This window comes from Zootoca vivipara, chromosome 2 (genome assembly GCF_965207765.1).
Source record: "Zootoca vivipara chromosome 2, rZooViv2.hap1.1, whole genome shotgun sequence".
NCBI classification, from domain to species: domain Eukaryota; kingdom Metazoa; phylum Chordata; class Lepidosauria; order Squamata; family Lacertidae; genus Zootoca; species Zootoca vivipara.
In genome coordinates this window covers 109,231,469-109,250,511 of record NC_142584.1, presented here as the reverse complement: position 1 = coordinate 109,250,511, position 19,043 = coordinate 109,231,469, and the positions used below count along the sequence as shown (strand labels likewise).

The window sequence follows — 19,043 nt, the reverse complement described above, 5'->3', positions numbered from 1 at the left end:
ATGGGTCCGCGGCATTTGTAAACCGAAAATTCGTAAACCGAGGTGTTCATAAACCGAGGTTCCACTGTATGTGTTTTTTCCAAGTGGATTTGCGTAATATAGGCATTCTGGTGGTTTTGATTTATAACGAGACCCCAACAGGGATCCCATGCCACTCAGTTTGAATACACAGACCTGAGGTCTCCTTGCCTTCTGAACCACACAAGCACTGAGAAACAGGACAAGTTTGGGTGATTTGAAAAATATTTATTGTAACATAAATACAAGGAAATAAAGTGCAAGAGGAGAAATAACAGAAGGCAAACACATTTTAAAAAAAACTATTGCGAGTCTAGGTCCAGGTCTTCCTTGCCAGGTTACTCATCCCTGCTGGGAATTTTGACTTCCCACTCAGCCCTCCTGCTGATTCACTCCCCAAGCTGCCAACTCTCCTTCAGATAGCCTTTCATCCTGTCCTTCAATCTTTTTCCCCCAAACAAGAACGTGACTTTATCCTGTACCATAAATACACATCTATCTGGCCTTGCTCTGCTGTCCTTTCAGATTATTCTCTAATATATCATCTGAAAGCAGTTTCTGTATGTGAAACCTTCGCCAAGCATTTTGTATGTCCCTCGATAAACTTCTGCTTTTAGCTGCAATATGGTGTGTCTTATGATTACATGTCTTGAACCCTTCTCTGTCAGCTATTTATGAATACGAATATTGCATAACCCAAAAGTGCAAACCCCGCATAAGATGTGACTGTTACCTAAAAATGCTAAATGCACCACTTAACAGTTTGACAATTAAAGTATTCTGTTTTTTTTAAGATCCACATCTTTGGCTGAATTTATATTACTCTATTCCGTTCCACAGAACGGTTTTACCTGAATTATTTATTTTTTAATAGCTGCAATGGCTTTGCCTTTTATAGCTGTATATTACATTGCCATAACCCACCCAGGGACCCTGTGGTGAAGGACAGGTAAGAAATCTTATACAATAAAATGAAAATAATTTAAAGATGGCAGTGTTGCTGTGAAGCTTCCTTTTTATCTTGCAGTGTCATAAAATTACAGGAGGGATGGGAAGAGGGGAAATGAATAGGCACATTACACATCCCTTGTATTAGTGAGGGATGTTGCTGGAATTACTCCAAGGGGGGGGTATAGATTCACTCCTATGCAGGGGACAGAGTGCTGGAAATACAGATGAAACTCGGAAAATTAGAATATCGTGGAAAAGTTCATTTATGTAAGCAATTGTCTTCATTAGCTACTGGAGTTTAATATATGAGATAGGCTCATGACATGCAAAGTGAGATATGTCAAGCCTTTATTTGTTATAATTGTGATGTTTATGGCATCCAGCTGATGAAAAACCCCAAAGTTGAGATTGGGGGGTACTGGGGTTCTCATCAGCTGTACGCCACAATCATCACAATTATAACAAATAAAGGCTTGACATATCTCGCTCTGCGTGTCATGAGTCTACCTCATATATTAGTTCCACCTTTTAAGTTGAATTACTGAAAGAAATGAACCTTTCCACAATATTCTAATTTTCTGAGTTTCACCTGTAAGCAGCAATCAGTGAGAAAAACTCAAAACAGTCAGGGTCAGAAGCTTCCTTTCATTGCAATGTTTTGAAATAATCATGCCCTCAACCCCAAAGGGTTTCTTTTAAAAAAGCTACCAGTAAGTAATGATTAGAATTAATTCTAATTAATTAAAGAGGGTTCTGGAAGCTTCTCTGTGTGAAAGAAACAAGCAGGAGGCTCATGAGTTATTCCTTCAGAGAAGCGGAGTACAGCTGGCTTAAACTGGTTCTGTTACCTCTCTTCTGTCAAGGTCATGCTGACTATAATTGTAAAGCCAGAAGGAGCCTGGGTTTTCACTCTTTCTCTTCCGTCTGGTGCGGTGTTCCGTATATAGTGTCGAGATTTAGTCTTTAGATAAGTTATTGTAAGCTTAAGTTAAGTCTGCTGCAACTGGATTTCTTATGGACAGTGCATGGGCGTAGGCAGGGGGGCAGGAGGGGGCAATCGCCCCCCCTAGAAGCAAAAGGCTGAGGGGCGCAGCGTGGCAGCCCCAGGCTCCCACTCCCAGCGCAAAGCTCCAGAGGCGCGCGGGGAGCGTAAGCGGAGGAAGCAGACACAGTCTCGCGTTCCCCGCACGCCGCGGGAGCCTGGGGCTGCCTCCTTGGAAGAGCTGGGAGGCGCAGACCCAGGTAAGGACTGCAGCCCTCGGGAGCCCCGTCTGATGGGAGGGGAGGGCGTACATGTGACTCACGGAAGCTCTACGTCACGCGAGCGGACGGTCTGTGTCCGCCTGGCAGCAGCACCACCACGTATCTGTCTTGCCTCTGCAGCGGGAAGTGTGTGTGCGCGGGGCTGGAGGGGTTGGGGGGAACCTGGGGCCCAGATCCCGCCAGGTAGGCGCGAGGGAAAGCAGCGGGGATGGCGGGCAGCGGAAGGCTCTAATTCGCGGGCGGCGCCCACCTTCCCTCGTGCCTCCCTTGCGACTTCCAGGTGGCGGGGGGAATGGGAAGACCTGGGAGGCACGGAGGAGGCAGCCACAGGCCCACGTTCCCCGCGCGCCTCTGGAGCTTCGCGCCGGGAGCGGAAGCCTGGGGCCGCCTCCTCGGAAGAGCTGAGAGGCGCAGGCCACGTAGCCCCGCCCACATTCCCACTGTGGCCCCTCCCGTCCCTTGCACCCGCCCCTTGCCCCCCCTAATTTTGATCCTGGGTACGCCCCTGGGACAGTGCCAATTCTGAATGTATTGGATTTGTGGCCATTCGCCTTCAGTAGCACTAAAGCTCTGCTGGATGAAACATTAATTGCCTCTGGTCTATTTCTGGGAATCCTGCCATGGGTTTTAAGTTTTTCACTCTGCTAACTATATATTGGAATCTGCTCTGGATCGATATCGAGTAGAATTTCATGAGAGAGACCTCCCTGATGTGGTCCCAAGGAAAGCAGAGCAAGACGTTTGGCACCAGCTTAGATGCAGGAGTTGCCAGAAGGAGGCGTACAAGGAGCCATCCAACTGGCTTAGAGACTCTGCTCTGGATTTGAGCAGGGTCTACTCCTTAGTCCTGTCCTCTCCCAAAGATCTCCCGCAAGGCAGTAGAGGTTTAGGGTTAGTGCATGGGTGTCAAACACAAGGCCCGGGGGCCTAATCCGGCCCGCCAGACCTCGTCATGTGGCCCGCATAGCCGCCGCCGACAATGGCCACTGACAGTAGTTCTGGAGCCTGCAATTGGCCGAGGGTCAAAACCGGGGGCGGGGCTGCAGGCGGAGGCCGGGGCGCTGGAGCCACGCTGACGGCCTTGGCCAGGGAATTTCAATTTCGAATGAGGCTGAGGGAGGCGGTGGCACAGCGGCCAGACGGGGAAGTGAGATGCAGGAGGAGGAGGAAGAAGCCCGCTGAGGAGGTAGGAAAGCCCTACAGGCGCCGCCGGCAAAGTTGGTGCCGGGATGGAGCAGCACTGGAATTTTTTTTTTGGCGGGCTTTGCTGTTGTCTCCGAGAGCGAGTGAGGCGGCACTGGGGAGCCGCCGCCCGCCGCTTCCCTTCCTCTCCTCGGCTGCATCCGGGAGGTGGGCGAGCGAGCGGGCGAAAGGGACACGGAGTGAGCCTGAGGGGGAAGTAGGCGAAGCGCAACAGTCGCTCTCTTGATGGAGCCGGGTTTCACTTCCCTCTTCCCCCGTTTTCTCCTCATAGACACTCGGGAGGGTGCCTGGCTTTTGCTCTGCCCCCCACCCCCGAGCCGCCCTTTGGCTTCTCAGTTCCGGCAGAGCTGCTCCCCGGGGGGGCGGCCAGGAGGGAGGCGGCGACGACGGCACGGGTTCCTGCTCTTCCCGCTCTGCCGCCACCTCCTCTCAGCCCCTCGTGATGTAGGGCTCCAGATGGAGTCGCCTCGCGGTTTGAGTAGGTGGGAGGGGGGTTTTTTGGGGGGGGAGGTTTTCAAGCCTCCTCTGCCTGCAGTCCCGGTAGGGAGAGGCGGCGGCGAAGACGACAACAGCGCGGGTGGGGGGAAGAGCAGCTCTGAGGCGAAGATGCACGTCCGCTGGGGCTGCCGCTGCCTTCCTCCTCGGGAAATCTGCTGCCCTCCCTCAGTGCGAGGGGAAGGAACTCTGGCGCTGAGGAGGGAGGATGCAAAAGCAAAGCAGGGAGTTGGCGCTGCACCACATGTTCCTGCCCCTCTCCAAAGCATTGGGTGGGTTGCAGCGTGTGGCATCCTGCCTAGCGAGGTTTGGGTGTGCGCAGGGCGGGAGAGGGAAGCCCTGTTTCCATCTGCAGGTTTTTAATCCCAGCAGTGGCTTTCTCCTTCCTGCCGAAGGTTTAGTTGAGCCCCCCCCCCCGGAAGCCGTCGATCCCCACCTTTTGTTCAAATTTCCCTTGTTTACATCCCCTCCCAAACACGCGCCACGACGCAGGAATGTGATCCGTGTGGGGGCAGGAATGAGCTTACATTATTACAAAAAACAGTAATAATTGAATGCAGTGACAATAATTTATGATAATAAAGAGTGGACACATAGTCCTACAGACACAACCGGCCCTTTGAGGGTGACCAAACTGTTGATGCGGCCCCCGATGAATTTGAGTTTGACACCCCTGGGTTAGTGTTTTCCTTCTCCTAGGTGGGCTCTCTACCCAGGATGACGAGCCCCCCCCCTGCCCCCTGCTTTCCTCTACAGCACAGGCAGAAAACACCTTCTCGACCATTGGATCCACTCTTGGTCTCGTCTGCTCAATCCACTGGAGCCTGCCTTCACGTGCAGGAGAAGTCCCTAACTCACCAAGGGTTTGAGACCCATCAGCTCCCCTCACCTGGTTTTTAGTCGGCCAGTTGAAGCCGTCCTCGGGGTGTGACAGATGTCCCAGGCTGGCAGCTAGCTTCTAGGAGGCACAGGTGAGAGTTGAGTGCAGCGTGGGGACCAAAGTTGGACAACCACCCTCTCAGAGACATAGCCTTTCATGTCCCAGGATCAATACCCCTTTTAATCTATTTGGAGCTGCTGCTTCCTATTTTGTTTAGAATGATCATTTCAAGGAATGGTAACGAAAGGGGCCATCGAACCCAGACTGTTTTTATTTGCTTCCTTTTCTTTTCTGCAGATGGAAGAATCTACCATGTAGAACGGTGAAGTCTTCCCTGGGGAAAACCCAGCCCTTTGGGGCGAGTTCTGGAGAGAATTTGCTCCTCTCAGGGCGGTGGCCCCATAGAGTTTGCCTTTCACGGCGGCCTTCAGCATTTCAGGCTGACGTCGCAGCACACCTGCAGAAAGGGCCGGATTTTCTCCCCGAAGAACGATCTTGGAGGGAAAGCGAAGATGAATTCCTCTGTGTCGGCGTCGGAAAACTCCACGCAGCCCGCCTCGCAATCCAGGGCCACGCGGATCTTCCTGGGCTCTCTCCTCAAGGTCAGGTCAGTTGGCTGAGGGGCAGTAAAAGCCAAGAACTGGCAGGGGGAGGGGGAGTAGCAGGGCGGCTTCCCCATGGCCCAAATCCCCTGGTGGGGGCTGATGTCGACTCCCCCCTTCCTCCTGACCGACTCCGTGGCCACCCCCACGGCCCACGTCGCCTTGCCCCACACCTCCACTTCCCACCAGTGCCTTCCCGAAGTGAATCTGTCGCAGCCCAGCACGTAGGGCATGGTGTCGAATCTCTCGGGGTTGAAAGGCAGGTCCTGCTCCCTCTGAACTCTCCGCACGCCCTTCAGGTCCTGGGACAGAATGAGGAAGGGGTGGGCTGTGTCCGGATCCAGAGTCACGTTCGCTGTGGGAAAGAGACGGGCAGAGAATGAAATTGGAGGAGGGGTGATTTAAAGCCCTAAACGGCCTTGGCCCAGTATACCTGAAGGAGCGTCTCCACCCCCATCATTCTGCCTGGACACTGAGGTCCAGCGCTGAGGGTCTTCTGGCAGTTCCCTCACTGCGAGAAGCAAAGCTACAGGGAACCAGGCAGAGGGCCTTTTCGGTAGTGGTGCCCGCCCTGTGGAATGCCCTCCCATCAGATGTCAAAGAGAAAAACAACTACAGTGGTGCCTCGCTAGACGAATGCCCTGTAAGACGAATTTTCCACTATACGAATAGGTTTTGCGATCGGAGGTTGCCTCGCAAGATGATGAGTTTTTTTATGGCCACTGCTTCGTCTTGCGAAGTGTGGCCATAAAAACCTCCGATTGCAAAACCTAAAGGGGCATTCGTCTAGCAAAGGGGAACGAGCTGCAGCACAGGAAGAAGGCAAAGGAAGATCAGCTGAGAAGCTGCACCTCACACCGGAGAAGGCAGACGGGAGGCGGCGAGAAGTTTCCCCCAACGCCGCTTCTCGCCGCGTAAAGCCGGCATGGGGCGCAGTTTCGGAGGCTTCCGAAGCTGCGCTCCATGTCGGGGGAGTCAGGCAAGGCGGTGGCTGGGAGAAGAGAGCTTCTCCCCCAGCCGCCTCGCACACAGCCGGCATCAGACGGGGCTTCGGAGAGCTTCTCCGAAGCCCCGTCGCATGCCGCCGCCAGTCCCCCAGAGCCTATAGGAACGCATTGATTAAGTTTCAATGCATTCCTATGGGGAACTGGGACTCGCTAGATGAAAAATTCATTACCCGAATTGACCCGTGGAACGAATTAATTTCGTCTAGCGAGGCACCACTGTATCTGACTTTTAGAAGACATCTGATGGCAGCCCTGTTTAGGGAAGCTTTTAATGTTTAATAGATTATTGCATTTTAATGTTCTGTTGGAAGCCGCCCAGAGTGGCTGGGGAAACTCATCCAGATGGGCAGGGTACAAATAATAAATTATTATTATTATTATTATTATTATTATTATTATTATTATTATGTCGGCGAAAGGATTGGTGCTGAAGCGAGGGGCTTCCCACCCAACGCTTCCCATGCCCATTGAGTTACGGTATTTACCTTTCTGCAAGGTTTGCTTCAAATAATCTGTTACGGGAAGGAAAGGGTGACAAGTTTAAAAGCAGATTCTCGGTAAACACCGCCCCCCCTCTCTCCCAAAATGTTCTTGTTCATTGTGCATTCATGACGATCTGCGCTCAGGCGCTGAGCGCCAACATGTCCTTTTATTCCTAGAAAATTACCTGGTTGCAGAACTTGCTCCAGAGATTCTGTGGTGGAGAGGAAAAGGTGGACAAAGTTATTCAGACCGTCATACGTTGAGCGGCAGTTTGTTTTGCGAATAATAATAATAATCAATTTCAGGACACTTGTGGGCAGGAAACTCCGCATTTCGATCAGCACGAGCTGATGGCTCAGCGGGAACGGTTCTTCAGATGCCTTTTCAGACACTTCCAGGAAGAACACAGCGCCCCATCTAAAACGATTTGACTTTCCTTGCAACCTGCCTGGAATGGGAGCTGATAGACAGGTGCATCCATGGCCAGAAGCGTTTGCCACAGACAGCGTGGCACGGCTCACTCGCCTTCCCAGTGCCGAGCATCACTGGTGGTTACTGAAAGGGAAAGGTGTGTGGAGGCCAGAGCGGTGAAATTGAGGCAGCAGGAGCATAAGATTGGTGCTGCAGCTGCTGCCCCAACTGCATCTTGCTGAGCTCCCATGTCCTCCCAGGAACCAGCTCCATCTGGTACGCAGGCTGAGACCCTACCTGGCCGCAGACTGTCTCGCCAGAGTGATGCATGCTCTAGTTATCTCCCGCTTGGACTTCTGCAATGTGCTCTACGTGGGGCTACCTTTGAAGGTGACCCGGAAACTACAACTAATCCAGAATGCGGCAGCTAGACTGGGAGCGGCTGCCGAGACCACATAACACCGGTCCTGAAAGACTTACATTGCCTTCCAGTACGGTTCCAAGCACAATTCAAAATGTTGGTGCTGACCTTTAAAGCCCTAAATGGCCTCGGCCCTGTATAGCTGAAGGAGCGTCTCCACCCGCATCGTTCTGCCCGGACACTGAGGGACTTCTGGCGGTTCCCTCCCTGTGATAAGTGAGGTTACAGGGAACCAGGCAGAGGGCCTTCTGGGTAGTGGCACAGTGGCGCCCGCCCTGTGGAATGCCCTCCCATCAGATGCCAAGGAAATAAACAACTATCTGACTTTTAGAAGACATCTGAAGGCAGATGTGTTTAGGGAAGTTTTTATTGTTTGATCTTTTATCACTTTATTTTGTTGGGAGCCGCCCAGAGCGGCTGGGGAAACCCAGGGAGATGGGCGGGGTATAAATAAATCTATTATTATTATTATTATTATTATTATTATTATTATTATTATTAATTATAGCAGCTCTTGGCAGTGGGAAGACAGCTGAACACTACTCTGCCTGTACAACCCTGTGCCAGCTACTGTCCTCCCCCCTCCTCCTCCAGCAACCCCCCAATACCTTTACAGTTCTCCATAGCCTTCTCCAAAGAAGCATTTTTCTGCGAGAAAACTCTGAGCTTCTCTTCTAGCCTGGGAGTAAGGACCACCACATGCCCTCCCAAATTCTTCTCGTACCTAGAAGGGAATACGGTCATGTTTAACTTCCCTTTTGGGAATTATAGGGACAGAACTACCCAAACTCTATAGAAATTTATTCGTGTATGTGATTACAGCGGCAAGAATGTTATTTGCCCCATAATGGGAGGAAGTGACGGGGAAAGAAGAATGGGTGCAAAAACTAATGGAATACACAGAAATGGTGAAACTTACTGGAAAAATAAGAAATCGAGATAAACTTTTGGATAAAAGAATGGAAATGGTTTATTCAATATTTACAAACCAACTGTAAAAAGATAAGAACATTGGCGGGATTATGGCAATAACCTTCAGGCTTATAAGAGTAAACATTTAAAGCAGATACATAAATGATTAAGTTAATTTGGAATATGCAGAAAATAAAATAAATAAATTTAAGGAACTGCAAAAAGAGGAGGGAGTCGAGTTTTGAAATATTAAATTGATTGCAAAATTATTGCAATGTATAAAACTGAAAATCATAAATAACTTTGTTTAAAGTAAGAAAACATATTTTTTCTGTAAGCATCGAGGTGCTTCCAGATGACCAATTTACTTAGCATTCATCCTGAGCTGTTTGCACAAACCTTGCATGGAGATGAGGCACAGTCCACTGTCTAGGGAGCATTCATTTGTTTGTGTGGAAGTTATTATTCCACATTTCTCAGTACATATCTCCTTCACTTTCCTTCCTGCAAAAAGGCTGATTTTTTTAAAGGGAGTTTGATGCACCAGAATGCTTTAAAAGGTAAGGGTAAAGGGACCCCTGACCATTAGTCCAGTCGTGACTGACTCTGGGGTTGTGGTGCTCATCTCGCGTTACTGGCCGAAGGAGCCGGCGTACAGGTTGACAGGAGCTGGGACCGAGCAACGGGAGCTCACCCCGTCGCGGGGGTTCAAACCGCCGACCTTCTGATCGGCAAGCCCTAGGCTCTGTGGTTTAACCCACAGCGCCACCCGTGTCTGCCAGAATGCTTTAAGCCAGGCATCCCCAAACTTCAGCCCTCCAGGTGTTTTAGACTACAATTCCCATCATCCCTGACCACTGGTCCTGTTAGCTAGGGATCATGGGAGTTGTAGGCCAAAACATCTGGAGGGCCGCAGTTTGGGGATGCCTGCTTTAAGCTACTTTAATTATGCAAACCCGTCTCAATGAAATTTCCTTGCTGCTGCTTTTTGGGGGGGATCGGGAAGGCCAAACAGAAGAGAGATGAGGAGCTCTGGTGCAGATATAAAGCAAGGACTCATCACTCAGCGGTACAGTACATGCTTCACGTTAAAAATAGTCTCATGTAGCAGAGGCTGGGGAAGACCTTGATATACAGGTGAAACTCGGAAAATTAGAATATCGTCGAAAAGTGCATTTATTTCAGTAATGCAACTTATTATTTTTTAATTTTTACAAATGCTTTCTTTTGGAAATTCCACAGTAATAAAACAAATAGTTACAATAATACAAAAATAAACATCGCTATTACATTTCATTAATTACATTCCATTTATAATTGACCCGCCTAACGACAAATAATTACAATTACAACAAATAAAGGCTTGACATATCTTGCTTTGCATGTCATGCATCTTTCTCATATTTTGGTTTCACCTTTTAAGTTGCGTTACTGAAATAAATGCACTTTTCAATGATATTCTAATTTTCCGAGTTTCACCTGTAAGCAGCTGGGAGAACTGCTTTCAGCTGGAGTCCACAGCACTTAGGGGACCCCTGCCATATGTCCCTAAATCCTCTTGTGATGATCTTTCCGACCAAAAACAACAACTAAATTTGCACACACAAAATACATTTAATGCACATGGCTACCCCCCAAAGATTCCTAGAAGCTGTGGTTTATTAAGATCGCTGGGAACTGTAAGCTGCGGTTCCCAGGATTTTCGGAGGAAGCCATGTGCAGAAATCTGGGTTTTGTTCGTTTGTTTTTAAATGGGATTTAAGCTGTTTCCTGGCAAATGAAATCGGAAAAGGAAGGAGAAGGAGCAGGGGGAAAGGGGGGAGTAAAAAATAAACGAGATGGAGGGAAATGATATATTTTCTCTTCCAAATAACTCCATGGGAGCTAAGCTTCCTGATGCAAAGAGGGGGTTGGACTTGATGACCCTTGGGGTCCCTTCCAACTCTACAATTTTATGTTTCTACTAGCTGGCCCTGCACGCGTTGCTGTGCCTTAGTCTGTCAAATGGAGGGTAATAGGCCCCCTTCAGATCCCCCTGAGCCTCAGAGTCCGGGCAGTCCCCCTCTCTCTCTCCCCCACCCGGGCCTAGTGGGGGCCTGGCGGCCTGGCAGGGGCCTACATAAAACAAAGGCCATGCTGCGACCTGCGATCCGGGCGCTTGCCCTCTCTCCCACCCACCCCCCAGGCCTAGTGGGGGCCTAGCAGCCTGGCAGGGGCCTAGGGGTGTGATAATGGCCGCCTTGGTGGTTTCAGTTGCTTGGTTGATGATGTCATTATTTGGTTTGTGGGTGTGGTGTAGATTTCACAGGAAGGGAGGGGGTGTGCTGTGGGAAGAATTCCACTTGAGGGCGCTGTTTTACTTTGTGGAAAAGCAGGTTTCTACCTGCCCAGGTGTGAGATTTGAGGGATTCCCCCCCCTAACAACACTCGGGGAGTGGCCTGGATCGTTGTGTCAAAATTTCAGGACGGTCGGTCAAGCGGTTACGGAGAAAAGAGGAACACGCACTTTCACGATTTTTACATTTTTATATATATAGATGGGATGGGGAGAAAGAGCTACGTACCTGCTTAAGGAACTTCTGGTGTCCTGAAAGAGAAAGAGAGAAAAAAAAATGGGTGCCAGCAGCACAGGCAGATCACAAACAGGGCTACTACTTGTTCAATTGGCGAATTCGTTGCCCCCTTCCTTGTCTATTGAAAACAAATTGTCATTCCTAGGATCAGGCCTTCTTCCTTTCAAGAGCCCTGGAAGGTGTCTTTGGGCCCCTCCTGACATCCGATTTATTGCACACCCATGTCTGTGTAGGCTCATGATGCTATCAGGGCAGTCAAATACCACCCTGTGCTCTCTAACGTTTGCGGCTGCAAAGTTTTTGGGGTGGTTGCACTGCTTTGTTTCCAATTGGCAGACATGCCACAAAGTGAAAAAATACCGTTGCCAGTAGGTCGCGGTAGGCCTTTCCTTTTAGCCTTCCACCCCATTAAACCGGAGAAGAAGGAAAAGGGAAACTCCCGCTGGGGGTAGAAGGAATAGGTGGGAATAGCCAGGTCTCTATGTAAGGATCGTCCATGAAGAAAGGGAAGACTTGACCCATGCTCCCCTGCCAGAGGCCATCCTTGGGCTCTTCAGCCCTGCTGGCTGGGGCCAGAGAAGGAACACCAGCATCCTTGGTTTACCTAGTTCCCTCCCTTCACAGGGAAGTATTGGAGTTATGGACCTCAGCCAGCCAAGGCCAGCAACACAGGAGCATGGCACCCCCCCCCCATGAGGCAAGGCTGCCATCTACCAAAGGACAAAATAAAAAAAATCCTTCCAGTAGCACCTTGTTGTTGTTGTTGTTTAGTCGTTTAGTCGTGTCCGACTCTTCATGACCCCATGGACCAGAGCACGCCAGGCACTCCTGTCTTCCACTGCCTCCCGCAGTTTGGTCAAACTCATGTTGGTAGCTTCAAGAACACTGTCCAACCATCTCGTCCTCTGTCGTCCCCTTCTCCTAGTGCCCTCAATCTTTCCCAACATCAGGGTCTTTTCCAGGGAGTCTTCTCTTCTCATGAGGTGGCCAAAGTATTGGAGCCTCAGCTTCAGGATCTGTCCTTCCAGTGAGCGCTCAGGGATGATTTCCTTCAGAATGGATATGTAGCACCTTAGAGACCAACTAAGTTTGTCATTGGTATATAAGCTTTCATGACAAACTTAGTTGGTCTCTAAGGTGCTACTGGAAGGAATTTTTTCATTTTGTTTCGACTACGGCAGAACAACACGGCTACCTACCTGTAACTAAACCTACCAAAGGACTTTGCTTATTGGTGAAAGTTATCTGGGACATGGGTGGAAGCAACATGCCCGAAATCAAGGAGACCAGACTTGAGTTGGTGCCTTCTTTCACCCCTGAGGCCTCTTCCCTCCCCACAGGGTATTGTCTACTCACCTGCAACAATTCACTCGCAGGCTGCAGGTACTTCCATTTCATCTCCGCGATCAGCTCGTTGAGTCGGGAAATCTCCTCAGAGAGTTTGGCGAGGTTTTCCTCCTGCTTCCTCTCCATCGCTTTCTCCAGATCTTCGAGCTGGCCTAGCCAGAGGTGCTGTTTCTCCACAAGGAACTGCTGCATTCGCTCAAAGGCAGACCGGGCTTTCTTCTTCTCAGTTTCAAACAACATCTGGGCGGCGGCGGGGGGAGACAAAGAAATTGGGCGAGGCGGCAGAGGTGCAATGGTGAGGTTCTGTGAAGGGAAGTTCTTTGGAAACCTGCGACTTGTCCACAAATGGCATGGTTGTTCACAAAACTTGTGGGTGCAGAAAAGGGGCCACTTCCACCCTTTTGTTGCATCACATTCTTCATTAAATTATTTTTCTATTGGTATATAATTTTATGGTATTACTCCCCCCCCAAAAAAATGGTATTATGAGCTATCAAGCCTCGGAAATACAGTGGTACCTCGCTAGACGAATGCCTCACAAGACGAAAAACTCGCAAAACGAAAGCGTTTTGCGATTTCAATGGAGACTCGCAAGACGAAGTTTCCTATGGCGCGCTTCGCAAGACGAATTTTTTTCGTCCCATAGGGTGCTTCGCAAGACGATTTCCCCCCCGTCCTATGGGAAACCGCACTTCAATGCGTTCCTATGGGAGCCGCTTCACAAAACGAATTTTTCGCTATACAAAGCGACTCGCGGAATGAATTAAATTCGTCTAGCGAGGCACCACTGTACACTTTTCCCAAAAGGTTTTCACAATTTTGGCCACTAGTGTATATTTTCTGCTTCTAAAGTAACAAAGTGGCTTTTGATCTGTAAAAGTTTATTGTAAAAACATAAATATTGTCTATTTTTAACCCCTCCCCAATAATATTGTGCCTTTATTCCCCAGGTGAGGGGGGGGTACATTCCTCCCCCATGGCTTCAAAATTCCCAGAAATGTGAAATTTCCAGAAGGCCATGGGGATTCCCCTTGGCAACACGTAGCCCCCTAAGATGACCCATAACCAACACAAACCTACCAGACACTCCTGCCTCCCCAGCTCTTCAGCAAGTTTCAGGTTCACCAACTTTTCTCTCTCCTTTTTCAGATATGTCAGGTGGGACTTGATTTTCCTCTGCAGAATCAGGAAAGCATTTTTTTCTCTGTCAGGAGTTCAATTCATGTTGGATCACACACACTGACTGACTCACTGGTGGTTTCCTTACAATGCATCTATTTTTAGCTTACCCTCCATTATACCGCCATCATCACTGATGTATTTATCCCCTTCTAAACCACTGCCTCCAGACGACTGACACAGAAGATAATTAAAAACAGAGACACCAAAGCAACAAACATGTGTTAAAGCAAGACTTGTGCGTCTCCACTCGGAAGTAGGCCCCTGTGAGTTCCGTGGGACTTACTCCAAAGTCAGTATGTACAGAACGGCAGACTGAAAGTTCATACCTCTCAATTATGCTGTTGACCAAAAATGGTATTTATAAAACTGCAGCCAGAAGACACTGCTTCTGTGGAAGGAGGGTTGGGGAGAAAGCCAAGACCTGGGAGAGCAGGGTTCGAATCCATGCTGAGCTGTGAAGTTCTCTCAGGGACCTTGGGCCAGTCTCCATCTCTTAGACCAGGGGTCAGCAACCTTTTTCAGCCGTGGGCCGGTCCACTGTCCCTCAGACCATGTGGTGGGGCGGACTATACAGTGGTACCTCGGTTTACGTACACAATTGGTTCCGGAAGTCTGTACTTAACCTGAAGCGTACTTAACCTGAGTCGAACTTTCCCATTGAAAGTAATGGAAAGTGGATTAATCCATTCCAGACAGGTCCGCGGAGTACTTAAACTGAAAGTACTCAAACTGAAGCGTACTAAAACCGAGGTATGACTGTATTTTTTTTGGGGGGGGGGGGAAAGGAACGATTTTCTCTGCCCCACAAATAACCCAGAGATGCATTTTAAATAAAAGCACACATTCTACTCATGTAAAAACATGCTGATTCCTGGGCTGCCCGCGGGCCGGATTGAGAAGGCGATTGGGCCGCATCTGGCCCCCGGGCCTTAGTAGGTTGCCTACCCCTGTCTTAGACTAACCTACCTCACAGGGTTGTTGTGAGGATGAAGTGGGGGTGGGGGTGGAGGAGAACCATGAAGACCAACTTGAGCTCCTTGGAAGCCTTGTTAGAAATTCCCCAGGGGCCAGTCACATTTTGCAACTCACATGGATTGTGACCACGTGAAGATCTTGGAATGCCAGGTTGTCGAATTGACATCTCCCTCTGCGTGGCCTCTCCAGCTTTCTTAAGCAGGTCAGCAGAAGAGCTTGCCTATTGCATTTCACCAAGGAGTTCCTTGGTTTTTTATCCCTACAACAACCCTGTGAGGTAGGTTAAGAGGCAGTGACTCACCCCATGAGCTTCATGACCGAACGGGGACTTGAACCCTGATCTCCTAGGTCCCAGTCCAACACACTCTAACCACAACACCACACTGGCTTCCCAGCCGCCTTCTGCCAAGGGGCAGCTGTATAGATCAAGTAGGCAAACTAATACAGTGTGTAGAAAGCGAAATGTCACTTAATAATAATAATAATAATAATAATTTATTATTTATACCCCGCCCATCTGGCCGGGTTTCCCCAGCCACTCTGGGCGGCTTCCAACAAAATATTAAAATACAGAAATCTATCAAACATTAAAAGCTTCCCTAAACAGGGCTGCCTTGAGATGCCTTCTAAAGGTCTGATAAGGAGAGAAGGATCTAAAAATATTTCCCTTTGTAAACTACTTTGAGATCCCCCCCTTTGAAATATAAAGCTGCAAAAGATATGAAGAATAATACTGCTTGGAAAATAAAGTTGGTACTGTATAGAAATCAGTAAGTGGTTTATGAAACAGTTAAGAGCTGTTCAACAGTCACTGGGACAGTCTCCCTCAGGCTCCCTCCTTGAAAGCTTTTAAGCCTAGGTTGGATGCTTTTATCTAGTTAGACTAGATAAAATTGCAGAGTTGGGAGGGTACCCCAAAGGTCATCGAGCCCAACCCCCTGCGATGCAGGAACGCCATGCAGTAGTTGCATTGCAGGAATGCAACAAACAAGCAAATCTCTTTCCCAGCCCCACCCTTGAAGTTTCCCACCTTATACTGCAGGGAAGCCTCTTCTGCGAGAGAGGAGTCGTGGTGGGCGGGATCCCCCGTGGATCGGTCGCCCTCCGCCCAGAGCAGGGCTGGGTCGTCGTTGCAGGAGGCCGGATTCGCTTCTCCCGCGTCCTCCTTGAGCTTCCTCACCAGCTGCACCAGGTTGTCCAGCTGCAAGTTGGGCCGGAGGATCCTTTGCTGCGTCGCTTCCCTGCACTGAGGGCAGCAGGGGCCCGCGCCGGACTCTGCCCAGTACTGGACGAGGCAGGCTCGGCAGAAGCTGTGGCCGCACTCGATGGTCGCCGGGGTCGCGAAGTAATCCAGGCAGATGGAGCAAGTCGCCTCTTCGCGGAGCCCCTGCAAGGGATCCCCAGACGCCATGGCTATGGCTGCTGCTGCTGCTGCTGCCGCCGCCTCCTCCTTCCTGCCTGCCTGCCTGCCTGCCTGCCTTTGAACAACTTTAGGACTTTGGAGAGCGGGTGTTTCCTTTCTTGGAAATGCCTCCGGGCAGGGGCGGATCCAGCTGAGCTCAACTGCAAGAGCTGGAATGTGGGAAGAGAACTGGATGCATGTGAAAGTTATTAGTCCAGTCCCCAAGTATTTTGCCTCAGAAACCTGTTGCCGATTTAATAATCCGATTTTACGAAATGGAGCATCTAGTTGCCCGCTCCCCCCTCCATCTTGGAAAGTGACCTTCTCCCACGCACGCACATTCCAGTAGATTTCCTGCAGCCTAAGTTGCATTGCAGCGGGTTGGGCTAGATGACCCTCGGGTCCCTTCCAGCTCTACGAGTCTCGGATCCCAAGTGGCAGGTTCCATCTCTGCCTTTGTCTGCCTCTGAATCGGACAGTTGAGCGGCGTCATTCACAGCAGCTTAATCCTCCTTTCTTCTCCTCCACCCAGGAGGGTCTGATGCGTCCATTCCCTGCATTTTGGGTGACAGAAACCCAAAGTCCCGTGCCTTATACAGCAAGGTTTTCATGTCTCAACAAACGAAACTGACCTAGGGATAATGTAACTTGAAAAAAGAGACATTGCGCATACCTTTGTAAACCAAGAACTATAAATATTTTTTTTAAAATGTTATAAAATCATATTGGGGGGGGGGGGTTGCAGGACACCATTACTAATGAGCAGAGAGGGGTGACCGAATCTGACAGCTGCAAGTTACCCAGAATCCCTCGCAAGGCCACCTTCTTCACCTCTGCTCCACTCCAGAGACCAGCACCCCTCCCGCTCGGATGCAACCCTGCCCTAAGGATCAGCATATGCAAACATCTCCCAACGATTCACATTTCAAGCCACCGATATCCTGCTAATCCTTTTACAGGACTCAATGAGGTGTGGGTAAACATTGCAACACTTACAGCCAAAGGCAACACTGACAGCCAAAGGATAGTTTTGCCACAGCCTCTGAAACAATGTCTCCAGGAGAAGGAGGGGGGGGAAAGCCGCCCAAATCCAAAGCAACACCTTTCTACTCACGTTAATAATGCAGCCTTATTATATGTTCTCTTACCATGAACCCTGCCTTTATTATATGTCCTCTTATTATGAAATCCTTATGCGCATCCCTTGATGTACCCTCTACACGTTTCCCTCATTATGTGCCTTTTAACGTTTCTAGGAAATCTACCCGCTGTCTCTGTATTAGAATTGCTGCTTTATATAGGCTAGGATCTCTCTGTATTAGAATTGCTGTTTTATATCTTAGAACCTTTATATATCAGAACTGCTACTTTTTACCGAATTCTCTATGTTTTCTGTATGAACCCTGCATGACCCCAACCCAACTGAACCTTGCCCCATCGCCACCCTACACCCATTCAAGGACACACACGGACAATAAGGCATTAGCTGGAACAGATTTATTCAAATAAAATGTCATCTTTAACATAGTCCATCCTTACATGACCTGGAGGAAAACACCTGCCGGATGGGCTCCAACTCCTCGGAAATCACCAGGAACTGCCCCACCTCGACTCCCATCTCAACTGATTGCCTCTCCTGTCAAACAAAGGAAACATCTCACCATATGAAGAAATAGTCGTCTCTGTACCCAGTTGATCCCATCACCACCCATTCTCCTTGTCCTTCCCCTCCCTCCCAGTCCAGGGACCTTCACGTGGGGACAGGAGGGTATAAGAGGGAGGTTCACCTCATTTCCCGGGGTTCCTTCCTACATTCTTTGAGGCAGGGACCCTACAGCTGTAGTTCTTTCTTTTCTGTAATAAAAGGATCAGTTTGTTTTTCCTGACAGCATCGTGTGGTCTCTGTCATTTCCCGGCTGTTAGGGCAAAATTCTGGGTGCGAGAATGCTCAGCCACCCAGCTCATCAGGCAAGGGCCTGTGGTCGTTGCGGAGTATAAAAGGAAGGAGTCCAGCCACGATCCGGAGCAAACAGCAAAGTTTATTACTGTGCAGCAGGTTCAATGCCAGACTGAACACCGTGAACAGGGCTGCAAGAACTTTTAAAACTTCCCACCACCATCCCATAATGCACATCGAAAGCATCAGACATACATCACTTGTGACAGGGTAAAACGTCAGAAAAGGGGAAGGTGCAAGGGGCATTAGCCTACAGGTAAACAGGAGGTAAGCAGGATTAACATAAGGTAACAATGCACGATGTCCCAGGACATTGTTAAGCAAGTACCGTGTTTCTCATATTATAAGACATGTCTTATATTTATTTTTTCCTCAAAAAAACACACTATGGCTTATTTTCAAGGGATGTCTTATTTTTTTCCTCCTCCTCATGCCGCGGCCGGCATTGCTGCTGTGCCTATCACTATGTCTTATTTTCGGGGTATGGCTTATATTCCTTGAATGCTTAAAAATCCTGCTATGGGTATGTCTTAAAATATGAGAAACAGGGTACCAGTAAGTATCTGGGAGGGAATCCTTGAGTACCTGGTGGGGAAAAACAATGGGTCCAGGTGTGAGTATTGCCTCTGGCTTCGGAGGGTTGGGAATGGCAGGAGATGGTACCTGAATGGATTATGGATATGCAGAGGAGCACCACCCTGGCTACCTGACCTCTCGCTTAAAGGATTATGGCTGTTCCCTGCATCCCTGAGAGCCCTTGGCCAGAGTAGAAAAAGGGGGTTTCATTTAGAAATAAAGATACACTGTATTCATTCATAAAGAAATATGGTTACATAGAGTCTCAGGCAACAGAGAAAGGGTAGGAAAGGGAGCCTTTATTACTCAGGGCTTGATCTTGAGGGGGTTCGTGTTGGTGCGATACTAGAGTGGTGTTGTAGGATCAAATGGGGTCCCCTTGAGG

The 19,043-nt window shown here is 49.3% G+C and overlaps 1 protein-coding gene across 3 annotated transcripts; it reads right to left on the bottom strand.

Moving 5' to 3' along the window:
- Positions 1-231: 231 nt before the first annotated feature.
- LOC118077593 (E3 ubiquitin-protein ligase TRIM7) lies at positions 232-16,827 on the bottom strand. Of its 3 annotated transcripts, none has more exons than XM_088662736.1 (8): positions 15,754-16,821; positions 13,647-13,742; positions 12,576-12,869; positions 11,211-11,233; positions 8,343-8,458; positions 7,087-7,113; positions 6,905-6,931; positions 232-5,767 (listed from the first exon to the last, which is right to left on the bottom strand). In XM_088662736.1, the coding sequence occupies exons 1-8, from the start codon at positions 16,495-16,497 to the stop codon at positions 5,238-5,240; spliced, it is 1,857 nt and encodes a 618-aa protein (XP_088518862.1). In that variant the 5' UTR covers positions 16,498-16,821; the 3' UTR covers positions 232-5,237. The 3 variants fall into 3 exon arrangements, with proteins under 3 accessions (XP_088518862.1, XP_060126977.2, XP_088518864.1); XM_060270994.2 differs by having other exon boundaries at positions 12,576-12,806; positions 15,754-16,813; XM_088662738.1 differs by lacking the exon at positions 6,905-6,931 and having other exon boundaries at positions 15,754-16,827.
- Between the last annotated feature and the right edge of the window lie 2,216 nt (positions 16,828-19,043).